The sequence below is a fragment of the Eutrigla gurnardus genome, assembly GCF_963514095.1.
Source record: "Eutrigla gurnardus genome assembly, chromosome: 16".
NCBI classification, from domain to species: domain Eukaryota; kingdom Metazoa; phylum Chordata; class Actinopteri; order Perciformes; family Triglidae; genus Eutrigla; species Eutrigla gurnardus.
Genome location: NC_139927.1, coordinates 6,459,507 through 6,473,143, shown reverse-complemented (window position 1 = coordinate 6,473,143; position 13,637 = coordinate 6,459,507). Strand labels below are relative to the sequence as shown.

The window sequence follows — 13,637 nt, the reverse complement described above, 5'->3', positions numbered from 1 at the left end:
AGGAAACTAGCTGACAAAGTCTGATCAACATCTTTTTTTCCCACCATGTGTGTAGATTAATGAATTAATTAAATAATTTACGAATAATCAAGTCACAAGTGGCCAGAGACGACCATTGTGTATATAATTACATCGCTGATCCAGCACTGTTGAGCCGCCTTTGTCTTGTGACAGTTCAATATCTTCAGCATGGTAATATAGTAGTAACATTAGCATACCAACATGCTAACATTTAGCATGTAATATTAATGTATTTGTATTAAAAACAAAATGACTCCACATGCTGTATGTAGTATAAGTCGACATCACCCTAAAAGTTATACATTAGAATTGAGTCTTTATTTAAAAACATGTTTTAATGTCTGATAATGATGAGCAAATTAATTCTCAAGACTGCAAAATCTTCAAAGTAATCACAGAATCACGGTATAAATATATTTTATTAACACAATATAAATACAGTGTGATTCAGCTACATTATTTTACAAAACCCGAGCTCAAGGATAAAATAAACAGAGGAAAATAATTGATATGACTGATGATTCTCATAGCAGGATCTCTGTGAGATCGTCAACTGCATTCCTGAATTATGTACAACTATACAGAATATGTTGCTGTTATTAACTTCCTTTGTGGGTGAAATGGTATATATTACAGTTCTTCTGCTCATAATAGTATTATTTTTGTTGTGTTGGTCTACTTCCATATGCTTTACATTGTGATGAAAAAGATGAATGTTTGTAACCTGTGTATATGAGACAAATTAGGCTGAGTGGACCCTCCGCCCAGGCTAATGCTTTTAACGGCTTTCCATGTGGTGAGGATAATCAAAGGTCCCCAACTTGGTGTGGAAGGGCAGTGGTCACTGGACCACCATTGCTAGAGGGTTTGTCTTTTCCTTTCATGAAGAAGGTTAGCAGCTCCCCTTTCCCTTTGACAAATATGGGCCCTCTTCGGATAAAGCGGAAGCCATAATCCTTCAGGATGTCATAGCAGTCCTCGACCACCTGAGGGCAGAGCAGGACAACGACATTTAAAAGAGACAAATTTAGAAATTTGAAGTTGAAACTGATCATGAAATCCATTAAAAAATAAATAAACAGGATGTTGTACGTGTGCTTTTGTGTTTGTGCTACCTGGATGTTCCCCATCACTCCGGTGGACTCCATTCTGCTGGCTACGTTGACTGTGTTGCCCCAAATATCATAGTGAGGTTTACGGGCTCCAATCACTCCGGCCAAGACCCCCCCCTTATTCAAACCTGAAGGGGGTTCGACATGAAAACATGAACATACACACTTACAAATGTGCTCACAGACACGTTCGGCCACACACACACACTCACCGATTCGGAGCATGAAGTTGTTGAAGGACTGTTTGTTGAGGTTGTCTAGGGTGACTTTCATAGCCAAAGCAAAGTCTGCCAGGTCAGCGAGGTGCTGCCAACGCTCCATCGGTGACTCTGGCTGTTGAACAACAGTACACCATTCACAGTTACTGACATCCCCATGTCCAATGGTCCAACAGAAGTAACATTTATAAGATGAATTCGTTAAAGCGCCGCACCTTGTGGTTGCTGTATGCGTTCGTGTTGCTGTCTGGGGTAAGTCCCGACGCCGCCATGTAGGTGCTGCCTATCGTCTTGATCTTAGTGATGCAGAGGAACTCATCCTTGTCTAGTAACTGGAGGAGGAAGCGGACATCAGATAGTCAAAGGAAGACGTAGGCATTCAGAACCTGAGCGTTGTAGCCTGTAGTCATGAATATGACCGGGACTCACGCTGTCAAAGTCGGAGATGATCTCATTGAGAATCCTGAGACACTCGATGCCTCCGTTGTTGATGTTCTCTTCGGTGTAGAAGTCAGAGAAGTTGGGGATGGAAGCAAACATCACACCTATTTCATTGTACGACTGGCTGTACAGGTCCTGCAAATGACAAATGACATGATGTTCATTTGCTCTGATTTTATATTGCAAATTTTTTTTTTTTGCTAAACGAAAAGCTCACTTTGCTCAACTTTGATAGGTATTTATAAAGGCATTATAAAGGTGCAGGTGTTACATACAGTCATTAATTTAATTTAATGGTACAATATCACACACACATACACACTGTTGCCCATATAGTTAAAATATTTTGTTTTCAGACACAATCCTCTGTTTATTCTTAATTAAATGCATCGGTATTCACTTTTGACCAGTCGCAATGGTTACATAATGTGTCACAATTACCCAGGTGAAATTAATTCATGCATAACATTTGTTTGACGATATAAAAGACAAGACTATTATGGGCGACCCTGTATATATGAAGTAGCTTTTGACCAGTCATTTCCATTTCCCCTGATGAAGGTGTAAGCTGGAATGGCTTTTAAAGAGCGTCATGACCTCCGACCTCCATTCCTCACTCCTTTTTCTTCTAAACCTCCAGACAACGTGGCTCATACGTACGTCATCTCTCTTCTTAGAGCCCAGGAAGTGTTTGGCCACATGCTCCGGCAGCATGTTGGTGACCAGCGCTTCGTTCCACCGTCTCATCTCAAACACCCTCTCTTTCTGCTCATGCACACCCATCTTCCACAGGAACAGCTTCCTGGACTGACGCTCCAACTACATCACAGAGTTATTACGTTATATGGAGAGAAAAAAAACCCATTACAGACATGTGATTATTGCTTTGCCCTGTTGGAGGAAGCTCGGTGCTGTCTTTAAAGGCTGTATCAATGGAAGTATAGGAGATAGTGACTCACATGGCGGGCAAAGAGGTAGAAGCTAATCATCATGACAATGATCATCATGGTCATGAGGTACTTGGATGGTACGATGGTTGTCCTGGAAACAAGAAAGAGGCAAAATACAACTGTATTTTATAGACAATGAAAACAAAATATAACATAATCTCTATTGGTTTCTTTCTTTCTTTTTCTTTCTCTCTCTATTGGCTTTTATTGGATTATTTATTATTTTCAATAAAATGACATCCAACACATTCTTCATTGATTCGTCTCACCTGTACGAGGCTAACTGTATATAGTCGTAAAGGTCATATATGTCCCGCCAGCTGTAGATATTGACGGCTCCGGTTGCTGTGACGACAAGCACCATGAGGCCCAGTTTAATCAGGTGGCTGACCTGCACCAGCATGGCGGTGGCGATGAGTGACATCACGGCCATGAAGCTGTAGTGCTTTGGGTTCTCCGCACAGCCTCGGTCGCCAAACGACTCCAACACGGGGCCGGAGGTGCCGTTGGAGACTCGGAGGGACGGTGGAACGCAGCTCAGCTGCAACATCAGAGACGGAGGCCACGAGTCATTATACAGCCCAGTATTTAGAGGTGACGTTAACATTAAATATACTATATCAACTACATGTTTGAAAATTAACTAGTAAAACATGTTTGCTTCTTATTTTTTTATTATTTTCAAGCCTTTCCGTCCCACTGCGACTGTCACCTCCACATGGCAGCTAAGACAGAGAAAGGAATGTTCACTTTAGCGTTCTTTATTCCTGACAGACCTTGAAGGCAGCGTTGTGTGTGTGTTTGTGTATCAGGCTGCTCCTGTGGGGCCGTGACAAATGAGCCAGCAGGCAGCGAGACAGACAGCTAATGGACCCCACTGGGAAACATGTAGTCAGACGCATTAAAAGGTAGTGACGGTCTGATGAGGACAAAGTGGAAACACACACACACACACATGATGTATCACAGGTGTCTTGTACCATGTCAGCAATCACAGCCATGGTCAGAACAAATATGGCCGCCATGGCCCATGTGTTTCTGGCCCATCTCGTGCGATCGATCCAAACTGAGAATGACACCATCCTCTTGGAAAACATCTGTAACAAAAAAACAAACATGTTTTACGTCATTAGATGTCTATATATTACATCAGTCTCTTGGCACAAATCTGATGTTATACGTCAGTTTTGGGCTGAATTTTTCAGAGAAATTGACTCTTTGAAAATGAAAAAAGTGTGCTGAGCTAAAAACAAACAATTGCTGATCAAAGTCGTGTTAAATAACCACAAGCATGGTGACTCATTTTGTTTTCTCACCCGGGGGAAGACGGCAGCCAGGGAGCACACCGCCAGGATAAGCAACAATACCTCTCCTATTGCAAGGGTCACATAGTTCACAGCCAACCTGGAACAACAACGCTCGTATGCATTTCGATGTATTAAATGTATTTTATGAGATGTAGTAAGGAATGTATGTGATCTCACAGTGGGTCTATGAACACCTCCATGGCTGTAATGAAGAAGAGCACAATGATGCAGCAGCAGAAGGCCGCTCCGCTCCGCTTCTCCTTCTCTGAGGAGTAGTGCTCCTCCAACTTCCCGTCCACGAAACGCAGCGACACGGGGTTGATCTGGTGATCCTTCATTCTGCGAGGAACACAGAGGGAAGCTGCTCATCATCCATCTGTTTTGTTATCATTTTTTTTTTTTTTCTCCATTTGATTTTCATACATTTGTTGGGTTTCTCTCTCCAGCAGCTCCTGCTGCAGTCGTCTGTTGATGACTTGTTCCTCGATTATCTTATTCCTCTGATGGGAGAGATCGGACAGGTAGGATTATCAAGGTACCACTCGTCTGTGCATTTAATGGAACGGATGATTCTGTGCGCGTTTGTATTAGAAGAAGACATATATTAAAGTTACCTCCTGATTAGAGTCGGTGGGCGTGGATTGGGGCGAGGATGCATTCCCATTGGTTGCTGTGGTGTTGATTAACTTCCTTGAATTCCTGTTGGACAACATGCCGGGTTTCTGAGGGCAGAGAAGCAGGAAGAAGGTCTGTTAATGTGATATAAATAACTAGAATTACCTGCTCTACATCCATGTCAGTCTAAAATGACATCATCATTTATTATTGACATTTGTGCGAAATTGCCCCAAGTAGCCCCATCCATTCTTGAGTTATGGCCAAAAATGTGTTTCATGAGGTCACAGTGTAGTCTGGTTTTCACCATACTAAGGTCAATCTTTTAAGATTGAACATTAGTCTGGGAAAGCTGCGCTTTGTTTCTACTGCTCAAGAGGCGGGATCAATGGGCATCGTTCAAATGACTCCGTACGCAATTGGATAGTCCTACAACCAATCAGAGCGTGCCAGGAGAGAATGGCCGTTTCTGATTGGAGCCAAAGATTCTGGCAATGTAACAGCGAAAGTAAGCCTGAGGGTGTCCAGCCTAAACTGCCGAGCGAAATCCAAATTTCCCGGAAGTTCAGGCAGGGTTCACCCAGCCTAGTCACAGTGACCTTTGACCTTCAAATTCCAATCAGTGCAGCCAAATTTGTGCCACAACTGACATAAAATATGCATAAAAACGCAACCCCAAAAACAGGTAATAATTTTTATTTAATGCAGTTTTGATAAATAAAATGATAACTGCCCTGAAAGACAGCAGCGACTCACATTTCCACTGAGCCCCTTTGCCACCTGCTTCTGCACCTCGACCAAGTACGTTTCGATGCCTTTCTCCAGCAGGTACTCGCACCTCTCTCCGCCCTCCCCTGGCTCCAGTTCAAACTCTCCGTGCAGACTGTCCTTGGTGGTCTGGGAAATGTGCACCCTCCTGTGTAGAGCACACGAAACCTCTTGAAATAAAATGCATGAGAGCATTTGATCCTCCGGTTGCAAAATAAAGCATCGTTTCTCTCACCCGGGAATCCCCCCGGATTCCATCTTATTGGCTACGGTGACGTCTGTGGACCAGACGTCAAACTGCCACTTCTTCTGCCCGAGCACGCCGCCCAGCACGGTGCCCGTGTGAACGCCCACGCGCATGTCCACCTCCGTTTTAGTCTTCTCTCGCACGTACCTGGGGGGAAAGCGGAGGATCTCTGTTGTATCTTTGGAGTCATTCTGTGACCAAAAGTCCACTTCTCCTGCATGTCGTTTATGTCTCCTCGGCTTTATCCATATCCATAAATACAGTCTTAAAGATTTAGGCACTTTATTCTTGTATAAACGTGTATATATCCTTTTTTAAATTGTTATTGTTAAAAGATGTGAAAATAAAATCATTACTCACGAGATGGCGTCGACCATCGCCAGGCCCATCTTTATGGAGCAGGCAGCGTGGTCGTCTCTGAAGTCAGGAAGACCACAGATGCAATAGTAACAGTCTCCGAGGATCTTAATCCTCAGTTGGTGATGATCCTGCAAGAGAAGTGGTGCATATTCAAATGAAGTGCAGCAATATATAGAAATAAACCGTTATAAATGTAATCAGCTACATAAAAGATATAAAACATTACTAAAAACTCTGATCAACACTATACCAAACAGTGGATCGTCTTGATTAAATCAAGGAAGAGAAATTAGCACATGAAACTATGTTTTCTCCACTGGAAGCACCCCTTAGAGGGTACTCATCATGTTTTCTCCACTGGAAGAGCCCCTTACAGGGTCCTCATCATGTTTTCTCCATTGGAAGAGCCCCTCACAGGGTACTCATTATGTTTTCTCCACTGGAAGAGCCCCTTACAGGGTCCTCATCATGTTTTCTCCATTGGAAGAGCCCCTTTGAGGGTTCTCATCATGTTTTCTCCACTGGAAGAGCCCCTTTGAGGTTACTCATAATGTTTTCCCCACTGGAAGAGCCCATTTGAGGCTACTCATAATATTTTCCCCACTGGAAGAGCCCATTTGAGGGCCCTCATCATGTTTTCTCCACTGGAAGAGCCCCTTACAGGGTTTTCATCATGTTTTCTCCACTGGAAGAGCCCCTTTGAGGTTACTCATAATGTTTTCCCCACTGGAAGAGCCAATTTGAGGTTACTCATAATATTTTCCCCACTGGAAGAGCCCATTTGAGGGCCCTCATCATGTTTTCTCCACTGGAAGAGCCCCTTTGAGGGTACTCATAATATTTTCCCCATGGGAAGAGCCCCTCCCTTTGAGGGTACTCATCATGTTTTCCCCACTAGAAGAGCCTATTTGAGGTTACTCATAATATTTTCCCCACTGGAAAAGCCCCTTACAGGGTCCTCATCATGTTTTCTCCACTGGAAGAGCCCCTTAGAGGGTCCTCATCATGTTTTCTCCATTGGAAGAGCCAATTTGAGGTTACTCATAATATTTTCCCCACTGGAAGAGCCCATTTGAGGGTACTCATCATGTTTTCTCCATTGGAAGAGCCCCTTACAGGGTACTCATCATGTTTTCTCCAGCGGAAGAGCATTGCAGAGGAAGCAACATCACATGTTCTTCACAGGAGGGGCACTTCTTCATATTTTATCTACAATAGGGACATTCCAGAGGGCATCAAGGACCCCCCATACCCGAGTCCACCAGCGACATGGAAGGAACACAGTGAACTAAAATGAGAACACAGGAAAACAGTCACTCACTTCTGCCAGTTTATCGAAGAGGGCGAACAGTTCGTTCAGCAGCTTGACGAGCTCCTGGGCGCTACAGGCTGAGGAGAGCTGGGTGAATCCCACTATGTCAGCAAACAGGATACTGGAACAGAAGGAGGTAATGTAATATTTGTAACACGAGCTGTGAAAACATTCCCATAACAATGATCATCAAAACTCATTAAAAAAAAAGGTGTATGTGATGCCGACCTGACGTTTTCATGGCGGTACATGTACATGGTGTTGAACTGCTGCTGCTGGACCTGATTCTGGTCGGCCTGGTTCTTCATGCCCTGCAGCATCTCATCGGCGATGTGTTTGGGCAGGATGGACAGCAGTAGTTCCTCCTACACGGAGACATAGTTGAAGTACGGTGGGCGTTGTCATGTTCTGACAGGTAGAATAAATGTGCCCCAGGTGTATAAAGTCTGCATGTGTGTCTGTGCATAGCATGACGGACAGTGGAGGGATTCTCCAGAGCTCCTGTCAACTTGTCTAATGTGTTCTGGTTAGTTGGGCCTTCTTGTTTTCTACCAAACCCCAAATGCAAAGGCATTTTGGGAATTAGATCTACTCTATTTTTGTCTCTTTTTCCTGCACCTCCATCACAATTCCCCAATCTTTTCCACCCCTCTCTTGAAACAACTCTAACAGATCTGCTCTCTTTTTTTCCCACAAATTGTCACAGACGGAATCACAAAAACACTGTGCAGAAAGTGCTTTAAAAATATCATAACTTTTGTTGGTTGTCACGGAGCTCGAGCTGACCGTACTGAGTCAGGTCCCTGACGGTGGCTCTGCTGGTGAAAACAAGTCCCTCTAATCAACCTATTAGCCCTGAGCTGTGCAAAACAAGCTGTAATTAGTTAGTACAGAGTGTTCAACCTCACAGGTGCTTTTGTGCATTACATGTGTGTGTGTGTGTGTGTACCTGCTGGGTGCTCTGCTCCTCCAGCGTGAGTTTGACCTCTAGTGACTGACGGGCCTCCAAAAACGCTGTCCTGTACTTCCTGTCCGCCATGTAGTACGACATCACTCCCACCGTGGCGGCACACAGATACAGCATCACATTGGCGAGGAGCTGCAGAGAGGGAGGAGCCATGCATGGCTGGTGGTCAGTTTGTGGAACATGGTCACATGTGGAACCAATGAGAGCAGTCTCAGATTTTGCATTTACTTTTAAATTGTGCACTGTAGCCTCAACTATTTTGAGCAACCTTAACTGTTTTAAGAAAAGTGAGAGTTTTCTGAGAAGATGGCCCATTGTTCCAGAGAGAACAACAGGTGTGAAAGCCTTCCTTTCAAAATAAAGGTATTCAAGTGTAAATTCTCCTTGAAAATTGCTTCAGCAAAATGTTATTTTTGTCTGAATTTGACATTTTACTTTACTTTTGACAATCATTTCTAGTCATCATGGGTCACGTGCTGCATTTTGTATCATCATATATGTTTTTGTCGCACAAAATGCATCATGTAGAATACATAAAGGCAACTGTCATGCCACTAAATACATACTTGGATCAATTTGGGAACAATTATAGTGCAATTAATATATTATTACCAAATGTATTTAAAATTAATGTGACAAATTCAACATTTATGACGTCATAGTGATACTATTGGGGCACTCTTCTAAATGGCTTTCCACACCTATATGTGCCACTTTGGGGGGCCGTATTTACCTGTCTAATGAGCATGGCCCCCTGCAGGTCATCCTGGAACCTCTGAGCCACGGTCACCGCCAGCGCCAGGGTGTGGATCGCACAGGACATGGCCGTGAGCAGGAGCAGCGGGACCAGATCCAGCGGTAGGGTCAGGAAGCTGGAGAAACTGAAGAAGGCCTGCCAACCCACAGAGTCGCATGCCTGGGGGAACCGCTCGTAGTTCAGACCCATGTAACACAGGACGTGGACGGAGATCATCAGCCACAGCACGTACGGCACCGCTCCGCGCAACACCGGCGACGCGGGGAGCTTCTGCCGCCGACACAGCGCGTAGAGCGCGACGTCCGCGGCCAGCCCCACGGCCGCGACCACCACCGTGGCCAGCTTGTCCCGCGTGTAGACCACCGCGCACATGACGACGACGAAGCCGTTGAAGAGGGCGGCGAACGTCGCCAGCACGAGCAGGTTCTCCTGTCTCTGGCGGCGGAAGTAGCCCTGGTAAATGCGCTCCAGCGACTCCGGCGCGAACGTGAGGCGCACCGCGCGCGGCAGACAGCGGCAGCAGCTCGTCCGCAGCACGGTCACCTCGCGCGCCCCGTGACCCGGATCGCTGGGAACCTGCACCGAGTACTCCACCGAGTACTCCGCGGACTGGCCCGTGTCCGTTGCGTGGACCCGGTTCAGAGACATGCTGGTTTAATAACGGCAATCCTCTTGGTTTATGAATATTGCACATTAATTCCAAAGAGCGCAGAATGCCAAAATCCATGGAAAAGTTGGGACGCGTCCCATCTCTGTGCCACTTTTAGAGACAATAACATTGTCAAACTTTTTCTTGCAAGTACATCCCAGGGTGTCCTGATGATGGTGGCTGTATCCACTATAAAAAATGCTTACCGTTTGAAATGATTAGTTTCTTCATATTATGGTGTCAATAAGTTCCTTAAAAGCACATCGGATAGCTTCTCGGTCTCAGAGATGCTGCTCCATCCCCGGGAAACACTTCATCCCTGCTGCTGCGGTCCTGTGTGCTGACCAACACAACTCTGAGCCACAGGTGGACATCCATTAGCATCCAACATATTCTTCTTAATTGTGCCAACACCTGTACAAGAGACTCTACACTAAGGATCTTTCCAGTCTTCTGATGATATTCTATGCTTCTGTCCCCTCCCACTCCCTCCCCTTTTTTTCTCTAAACAGCAAGTCCTCTGTTACTGTTGCTAAGATGAAACCAAAGTAACAGCCAGCCTGCAATCACGTCTTGGGAAATGTGGCGACGCTGGTGTGAAGAAGTGAGGAAAAGGAGTCATATAACAACTGACCGTTCATTTACCCTCCAGTGTTTGACAGTAATCAATACCAAATATCAATACTGTAGTGAATAAATAGACAAACACATTCTTGGGTGACATTTATCTGTCATTTTATTTTTCATTCAACACTGATAGCTTCAATAATACGTTTATGTCACAATTTGCCAAATTTGAACAATACGAAAATGAGCTTTTTAGATAAAAAAAAAATCATATTTAAATAACCTCACATACATGCATATGCACACACTTGGGGTAGTGTTCAGACACAGAGAGAGAGATATCTAAACCCAGGCTTCAATCAGTCTCTGTGTGCCCTGACTGTCTGTGGAGATTTTGTGATCATGCCACTAAGAGCACTTCCCAAAGTCAACAATACAGCCACCAGAACTCCAACAGCCCCCAGTCTCCCGAGGGCCGCGGTACCCAACGCTGCGGCCCCGAGCGCCCCGGCTCCGATAGGTGCAGCTGCTGCGGTGACCGTCTCCATGCCGATGCCTTTAATTAGCTCTGGCCCCGCGAGAAGCCCGCTTCGTAGATTCACCGGAGCGTGGAAGGGGCTCTTTGGTGCACCCAGAACAAATGCCCCCACTGCAACGAGGGTGATCGTTAGAAGTTCCGAAGATGTCAGGGGAGTGGCGCTCAGTGCTACGCCTCGCATTGCCAGGAGAGCACCGCCGGCCACTGAACCTAACGCTGCTAAAGTTGAATTTCTAGACCCAAACGCCTGTTTTGCTGCAACACTCGCAGCTCCGAGTGACACCCCGGCGGCTGCAGCTGCTCCCAGCATCCCCCCCATGGTGCTTCGGCTTCCTAGAGAAGCGCTCCATTGCAGAATGGCTCTCAGGGAAGCTGATGATACTATAGCAGATCCCACTGCCAACGGTCCTGCCACCTCTGGGCCCAGCCCGACCATGGCCACTGTTCCCAGACCAGCTCCTAGCAGCCCTGCAGTCAGAAACGAAACCCAGAGGACCGACTGCAGCATCAAAACCACCTCCGCTTCAGACCCTTCTCCTGTTTCGCTTGCACCCAAACCCACTGAGAATCCCAGGATCCCCACAAAAACACAGTAGAAGAAGATCCTCTCCATAAGTTTGCAGTTGGTTGCAGGCTTTGGTCTTTGTGTCATCCTCTCTGTCAGAGCCTTTCGAAGGGCACAAAGCACAGAGATGGTCAAGCCCATGACGAAGAGTCCAACCATGACACCCATTCTTCCATACAGGACGCTGAGGTAGAGAGTGGTGAAGATAATTAACAAAGCTGTGGTCATGTCATTAATACTGGTGTATGAGTATACTACAAGGACCAGAATGCCTTGGGCTGCAATGTAGACCCACGGCGGGAGGATGCCCGCTAGCACTCCTGTGGTGACGGCACCCACCACAACGGAGGCTCCTGCGGTGGCCTTCGCTAGCCACGGCAACCTCACTTCGACTCTGGTCAACAGCTTCATCGTCACGGCAGCGAGAAGGAAACCACTTCCGAGAGATACGAGCACCGTGGTGAACACGAGGCACGCCGCCACGACCCCGAAACCCGTGGAACCGACTCGTCCCGTGGCTGAAATGGCAGCAGACAGCAGGACGCCATCTTCAGTCAGTGCAGGCTTGATGGCGAATAATGCAGCTTCTCCGAAAGCAAAACCCGCCGCTGCACTTTGCAGGATTGTCTTCACTGCACCAGAAACACCTGGGACGGGTAAGACACAATGATTGAATTATAGATTTTTTTTTTATAAATATCGCAGCCACCACTAGTTGAAAATAACTAAATACATTTACTTCAATACCAATTTTACATATGAGCATTATATTAGAAAATAAAACAAATGCTCTCATCTGTACACATTTGTACCAGAACTCCTGCTTGCAATTAATATATTTTTTATTATTTATTTTATGTATTTATGAATGTTTTCATATCTACTTTTTCATTTTCACTACACTTATTTAATCTCTTTACGCCTGCCCTTTGTGAATCAACATTATTATTAGACTCCTGGGAACTAAACGTGTATTCCCATGTACTTTTTACTCTATTACATTAATATTATAGCTAGTATAGTTAGTTGTGACTTAGATTGTTCGAATGAAATACATGATCAAGGCTTCACAGATGAATACATGATCAAATTATAAAATGCAATGCCTTTTTATAGATCAAACTATCCAACAAAACGTAGAATTGGCTGCATCTCCCACATTAAACAGCTGCCTATATGTTTAAGTATCACCAAAAATCCAATAGTAATAGTGTACACAACTCTGAAATGTGCATTTCTGCATTAGGAGTAAGGTTAGCTTGAAGTATGCATAATGCATGTGTAATTGTATTAATTACATGGTGGACTGTTCTCCCTGATGTGGGATGCGGCTGCCCCTTTAAGAGGGAAGTGAAACTTATCACAAGAATGGATCCATGCTGACACACAAAACCAGGAAGTCTGTCTGAAAGCTCAACAAACACTACAATAGACAGTTTCACTGCCTGAACACGCGTTAGTGCAGTAAACTGTGCAATTAAATAAGTTATATGTGCTTTGTCTGATTTTTTAAAAAAGGTATCACAACTGCAACTCTGGGACATGTCTGCAGCTTTTAGATCCTGTTCCGATATCAACTTTAAGTCCGGAAGAAGCTGCACAGATACGTGATAGTTTGGCTATTTTATTTTTTGGTAGTGTGTTTGTAAAGTCATCTTACCCACGCTTGCTTCCGCCATGCCTCCCGATAGGTAGCTGCCTCCTGGGTCGACTGCGGATGGAACAAACTCCTTACTCACGTTCTTCGTCTTCAGCCGAGTTTTGTGGCGGTTTAGCATCCACGAGTTGTTACTACTGCCACCTACAGGTTCTTAGCGGAACTGAGCAAACGTGTCCACAAAAAGTCAAGTGGGTCAACGTGCGGACACAGCAGCTATAATTAGGGTGAGGATACGATGTCAGGGTGTGTGTCGGGTTGAATCTGGAGCCTTCTCAGGAAAAATATCACGCCATTCACGAGCCCACTTCACACACACTCCACGTGAACGGCAGAACCAACCAGGAAAAACATGGATATTGGTTCAGTAAGGTTTTAGAAAACAGAATTTGAAATAAAGGCAGTGATGAAAAAGGCTCACATCATATATTCCCAATAGAAACCAGTAAACTTATGTATTTTGTTTGATATTCAGGTGATAATATTAAAGGGTTAAACTATTTGTAATGGTTGACATAACGTATCTTCTTGTAGTCTTTGAGCGCCCCCTGGTGGAGATTTAAAAAAGAACAGCTACAACAGTTTA

At 45.0% G+C, this 13,637-nt stretch overlaps 2 protein-coding genes across 2 annotated transcripts; both read right to left on the bottom strand.

The window, feature by feature from the left end:
* Positions 1-421: 421 nt before the first annotated feature.
* Positions 422-9,723, bottom strand: LOC311026439 (adenylate cyclase type 3-like; the record flags this gene model as incomplete). The annotated part of the gene is made up of 20 exons (XM_084030005.1): positions 422-1,007; positions 1,137-1,261; positions 1,346-1,466; positions 1,567-1,683; positions 1,781-1,927; positions 2,453-2,611; positions 2,752-2,833; positions 3,012-3,283; positions 3,723-3,839; positions 4,059-4,146; positions 4,227-4,388; positions 4,473-4,549; positions 4,664-4,771; positions 5,421-5,580; positions 5,668-5,826; positions 6,040-6,167; positions 7,361-7,472; positions 7,580-7,716; positions 8,301-8,450; positions 9,052-9,723. The coding sequence occupies 20 exons, from the start codon at positions 9,721-9,723 to the stop codon at positions 828-830; spliced, it is 3,273 nt and encodes a 1,090-aa protein (XP_083886131.1). The 3' UTR covers positions 422-827.
* A 725-nt stretch (positions 9,724-10,448) lies between these two features.
* On the bottom strand, positions 10,449-13,205 carry LOC311026636 (uncharacterized protein). Its single transcript, XM_084030313.1, has 2 exons — positions 13,055-13,205; positions 10,449-12,041 (listed from the first exon to the last, which is right to left on the bottom strand). Exons 1-2 carry the CDS (start codon positions 13,170-13,172, stop codon positions 10,651-10,653), a joined length of 1,509 nt encoding a protein of 502 aa, XP_083886439.1. The 5' UTR covers positions 13,173-13,205; the 3' UTR covers positions 10,449-10,650.
* Positions 13,206-13,637: the final 432 nt, after the last annotated feature.

Coding starts and splice junctions, on each gene's coding strand:
- LOC311026636 (XM_084030313.1), bottom strand. CDS start 13,172: ATGCTAAACCGCCACAAAACTCGGCTGAAGACGAAGAACGTGAGTAAG. Junction 12,042..13,054: donor CATGGCGGAAGCAAGCGTGG/GTAAGATGACTT, acceptor TACCCGTCCCAG/GTGTTTCTGGTGCAGTGAAG.